Source organism: Peromyscus leucopus, chromosome 7 (genome assembly GCF_004664715.2).
Source record: "Peromyscus leucopus breed LL Stock chromosome 7, UCI_PerLeu_2.1, whole genome shotgun sequence".
NCBI classification, from domain to species: domain Eukaryota; kingdom Metazoa; phylum Chordata; class Mammalia; order Rodentia; family Cricetidae; genus Peromyscus; species Peromyscus leucopus.
The window spans coordinates 67,854,182-67,859,466 of record NC_051069.1 but is presented as its reverse complement, the minus strand read 5'-3'; the positions used below and the strand labels follow the sequence as shown (position 1 = coordinate 67,859,466).

At 46.2% G+C, this 5,285-nt stretch overlaps 1 protein-coding gene across 1 annotated transcript; it reads left to right on the top strand.

Moving 5' to 3' along the window:
• The first annotated feature begins 471 nt into the window (after positions 1-471).
• On the top strand, positions 472-4,607 carry LOC114700275 (protein arginine N-methyltransferase 6-like). Its single transcript, XM_037207799.1, is given in 5 exon segments — positions 472-1,544; positions 1,547-2,099; positions 2,101-2,234; positions 2,237-2,470; positions 4,402-4,607. Coding segments are annotated over 4 exon segments (1,119 nt in total). The 5' UTR covers positions 472-1,189; the 3' UTR covers positions 2,314-2,470; positions 4,402-4,607.
• Positions 4,608-5,285: the final 678 nt, after the last annotated feature.

The following is a 5,285-nucleotide window of genomic DNA, read 5'->3' as shown; positions in this document are numbered from 1 at the left end:
CCTTGAGAAAATATTTATGTATGGATACATAGATTTATGTGTGTTTGTATATGTTCATATATAAACTAGTTAGCAGATACATGTGGTGGTAATCTAATTGTACTGAAATGTGATTTTGATTGTATATTAATAAATAAAGTTGCCCGGGGGTCAGAGCTATTAGAGCCATAGCAAGAGTGTGGCGGTGGTGGCACACGCCTTTAATCCCATAGATCTCTGTGTGTTCAGGGATACAGCCAGCATTGGAGACATATGCCTTTAAGACCTAGGGGGCTGTACATTCAGACAGTGACGAGGCAGTCACGTGTTTGGGTTTACAACCAATGAGAAGGCAGAACAAAATACTATAAATAGACGAACAGACAGAAAATTGGGCACTTTTCCGGAAGCTGGGACACCGCAGGCGGAAGGGTGAGATTTTATCTCTGAGCTCTGACCTCTTGGCTTTCTCTTTTACATTGTTTCTGTGTTTCTTATTTAATAAGACGGTTGATTACATCAACAGATACACTTCCTGGTAATGGGTTTTAGAGTATCATATGACTGATGATAATTGTTCTTTAGTTTGAACCATAGAATTCTCAGAACAGGACTCAAGTCAAAGTGAACAATTCTCTGGAAACACAATGGAGGGTGTAAGGTCATCTGATGGCCACAGCAACTCTACTTTTTGCCCTGGATCTTTCAGTCCATTGGGGGATCACTTTGGACTCAGAACCAAGATCTTGTGTTAAGGTTTTCACTTTGCCCCACTTACACATTCTTTGTTTCCTAACTCCAGTTAGAATAGAGAGCTTGATGAGTTACAAGCGTCAGGGAAGGGACAGGAACCGTGCCACCAAAATTCAGTAGCAGAGGCGGGGATCGGACAAGGGGAGCAGAAACACATAGCTGTAAGTGGGTGTGTCTGCTTCAAGAATGGGTGAAACCGAAAGAGGCTGAGGGACGGAAGGAAAGAGCGAGAACGGAAAGAATCCCAGGATAATAGTGTGGTCATAGGGAAACAGTAAGTAAAGGGTTTGGAGAGGCGGAACAAAAGTGTCCTGTAGGCAAAAGAAACTCTTTGCACGCCTCCGCCCGAAGGAGGCGGGACGACCAGCGGGGACTACAAATCCCGGCAGGCCCCGGGACTCGGAGCCCGCTCGCCACACCGCGCAAAGCCTGCTGGGGGCCGGTTGCCGCGGCCAAGATGTCGCTGATCAAGAAAAGAAAGCTGGAGTCGGGGGGTGGCGGCGCAGGAGGGGAGGGAGCCGGGGAGGAAGATGGCGGGGAGCAGGAGGCAGCCCCGCCACGACCCCGGAGGACTAAGCGCGAGCGAGACCAGCTGTACTACGAGTGCTACTCCGACGTATCGGTCCACGAGGAGATGATCGCCGACCGCGTCCGCACCGACGCCTACCGCCTGGGCATCCTGCGGAACTGGGCCGCGCTGCGAGGCAAGACCGTGCTGGACGTGGGCGCGGGTACCGGCATTCTGAGCATCTTCTGCGCCCAGGCCGGTGCCCGGCGCGTGTACGCGGTGGAGGCCAGCGCCATCTGGCAACAGGCCGGGAGGTCGTGCGGCTCAACGGGTTGGAGGACCGCGTGCACGTCCTGCCGGGCCCGGTGGAGACGGTGGAGCTGCCGGAGCAGGTGGACGCCATCGTGAGCGAATGGATGGGCTACGGACTTCTGCACGAGTCCATGCTGAGCTCCGTGCTGCACGCGCGGACCAAATGGCTGAAGGAGGGCGGTCTCCTCCTGCCAGCTTCCGCGGAGCTTTTCGTGGCCCCGATTAGCGACCAGATGCTGGAATGGCGCCTGGGTTTCTGGAGCCAGGTGAAACAGCACTACGGCGTGGACATGAGCTGCCTGGAAAGCTTCGCCACGCGCTGCCTCATGGGCCACTCGGAGATCGTGGTGCAGGGTCTGTCCGGCGAGGACGTGCTGGCCCGGCCGCAGCGTTTTGCCCAGCTCGAGCTGGCCCGCGCCGGCCTGGAGCAAGAGCTGGAGGCCGGTGTAGGCGGGCGCTTCCGCTGCAGCTGCTATGGCTCCGCGCCTCTGCATGGTTTTGCCATCTGGTTTCAGGTGACCTTCCTGGAGGGGACTCGGAGAAACCCTGGTGCTGTCCACCTCGCCCTTTCACCCGGCCACTCACTGGAAGCAGGCGCTCCTCTACCTGAATGAGCCGGTGCCGGTGGAACAAGATACGGACATTTCAGGGGAGATCACTCTGCTGCCCTCCCGGGACAACCCCGACGCCTGCGCGTGCTTCTGCGCTACAAAGTGGGGGACCAGGAGGAAAAGACCAAAGACTTTGCCATGGAGGACTGAGCATTGCCTTTTCGCCCATCCACCTTCTTCGGAAAAGAAAAGGAGATCTGTGCAAGTCGGAGACATATTTGTCTCCTCTTCCTCACCGTTTCTGGGAAAGGGAGAGTGACTTCAGTCTTCATTTGAGGACATTCTTCTGGCAGTGTTTATTTAAAAAGTGAGCCTCCCTGACCAAGGACTGGTGCGGTGTGCTTTTAAGCCTGGAAAGCATGTAGTGTCGAACTTGTATTTCACTGCGGGGGCGGGTGGGGGGATAAATATGTAAGTTTATAATTGGTCCACGCGCTAATCTGACACCTCATCCCTTATCTCCATATGAAACTGGGAAGAAAGGCAAAATGGTTCAATTAGATTTTAGAAATTTCAAGTATGATTTTTAGAGCTTTTTTTTTTTTTAAGTCTCTGAATTCACTCAAGTCCTAGGTGCCTGTAGGATGTGGTGGTACATGTGCTTCCTTATGTTCTAAATAAAATTCATCCGTTAGTGAGGAACTGGAGCACACGTGAAATACTTTAATTAGCCCTATTCTCATTACTCTTAATCCACGGGTGCTAAATTTGATGAACACAATAATCCTAGTAAAATGACTACTTGTACAGCCTAGACTAATTGTCTAGGCAATTCTAAATGTAACAGGAGGAAAAGTCTGAACAGGAAATAGTATGGGTTTGAATATCCTAATTTTTACATTTAAGGCTGAGCCAAAAAAATTTTATAGATGTTTTATAAGAAGTATTTTATGATTCTTGTAAAGCAGACTGACCAAGAAGATTGCTGAGCCTAAGCCAAGGGTGTATTTTATCTAGTGTGCTTCTTGAAACTCATTTGAAGGAACATAAGTGTCCTACTTACAAGTTCCTTTCTTCAGTTCTTTTTAGTTCAGCCAAATGTGAATGGTGTAAATTTGGGGAAATCGCCTATAATGAAGTGTGAGTCATGTTATCAAATTTATTTCACTGACGTTTCTTCCCTCATTTCTGTGGCAAATAAAATGGCATTCTCACTTTTTATAGCTGAGGTCTTAAGACGTTTTGTGTACCATCTATGAGTTTATTATAATGCTGTTACCTTTCTGATAGTGTCAGCTCTGAAGTATTGCAGCGCCTGCAGAACGCAGCTTGAGGACATTTCAAGTTATGATTAGCATGGTTTTGAATTCTACTAGCTTTGGAAGGTTTAACCAAAAAACAGGTCTAAAAGCGGGCGATCTTGAGCACTCTTGAATTTTTAGATTTTGTAACCTTGTTTCTGTTTTTCGCTTTTTTTTATTGTATATTAAATTGCTAAACTATTAAAGCTAATTTTCTGAGCTCTAATTTGAAATGCAAATATAAAACCACTTTTACAAAACAGTCAAGCACTCCAGTAAAATCTCAAAATTGTGATGTCAAAATACTTAACATAAATGCTTAGTTTAGAGATTTGAAAAGTAGTTCCTTTGGGATCATCTATGTTTTTAATGAAGCTTTCACTTAGAGTGATTGCTGGTGATTTTGTTTGACCTTTCTATAACAATTTTCCTTCGTATTTAGAAGTGTCCACTTTTCTGTATATTTTGTAAATACAAGTGCTATATTCAAAAAAAAAAAAAAAGGACAAAAAGGAAAATTCAGTTAAAACTTGGGAGGGTGTGAGAAAAGGCAAGATTTCCCTGATTGGGCAAAGTAAGTTTCAAAATTCTAGTTACATTTTAATTCAAAAGAAAAAGAAATTAGATAGGGAGCTGAAGCCAACACGAAAGATAGGAGTCATGGTGGAGTACTTAAGAACCAAGTCCCTGGAGCCAGAAAACCCAAACACACTCCTCTGAGTCTTCAGGCACCCCACTACCACCACCACCACCACCACCTCCACCACCACCACTCTCCCCACACACACTTGTTCTTTTTTCCTTTCAAAGCGCTCATGCAAACTGGAGGTAACAGACAACTGGGATAAGAATAATTAATACAGGAAACCTAGAAGGAAGCTCAGCACCATGGGGCTGAATTTGTGTAAAAGGCAAACCTAGAGCAGTCTGAGGCTGCGTACAAAATGTGCTGCAGAATAAATACTCACCTTGTTGTTTTTTTCTTTTTCTTTTACAGGTACTGTTCACAGTATCAGCATGGCTGTACAAAAGGAGCAATATATGCCACTGAGTACCAAAGAATCCAGAGGAGCGCCACGGCCTTTGGGATGAACACACTTGGGAGGGATGAAAGCCTGAGGTGTGTGGACACCCAGGCACTGTTGATGCAATATGTAGACTAGGACTGGTAATGTGGAGCCCTTAGGCTCCAGGTCTGGATTACCAGACCCAGAGACAGCACCGTGGTAAAGTTCAACTACCTCCTGCACAGCTTATATTTATTTGCCCCTGTAGAATCTTCCATTTGTTTCCATTAGTTTATTGAGCCGATGAATGTAGTTGCTAAAAATACAATCTAAAACTCATTGTGACGGGTATGTGGGATTACACACTACAAGAGTGTGAACTCTGCCCTCTAATCCATCACTACCACTACAGAAACCAAAAGCCATGATAGGGTGGGGTGGTTTTAGTATCAGGAAGGATAAATTGTTTATTTTACACATTAAGTAAAAAGTTTCTCTAAGTTCCATAGATGTAATTGTCATTTGTTGTTTGTTTTGTGAAATGGGGTCACATGTAGTGCGTCACTGTCCTGAAACTCACAGCATAGCTGAGAATGACCTTGGACTCTTGATGTTTCTAAGTCTACCTTCCAGATGCTGGAGTTAACAGCTCTGTGCCACTGTGCCCGGCACATACCTAATGCTTGGCAGTTAGATCTTAGGCACAACTCTTTGACTTCCTAAACCTAACCAAAATTTCACTTTCATTATATTAATACTGCATACTTCAGTTGAGAACGGAACACTACAGACCACCTTAATGGTAACAAAGGCTTAATTATTTGATGCTAAAGGAAAAGTGTTTACTACTAGGGCACCTCACAGGTGACCCCAG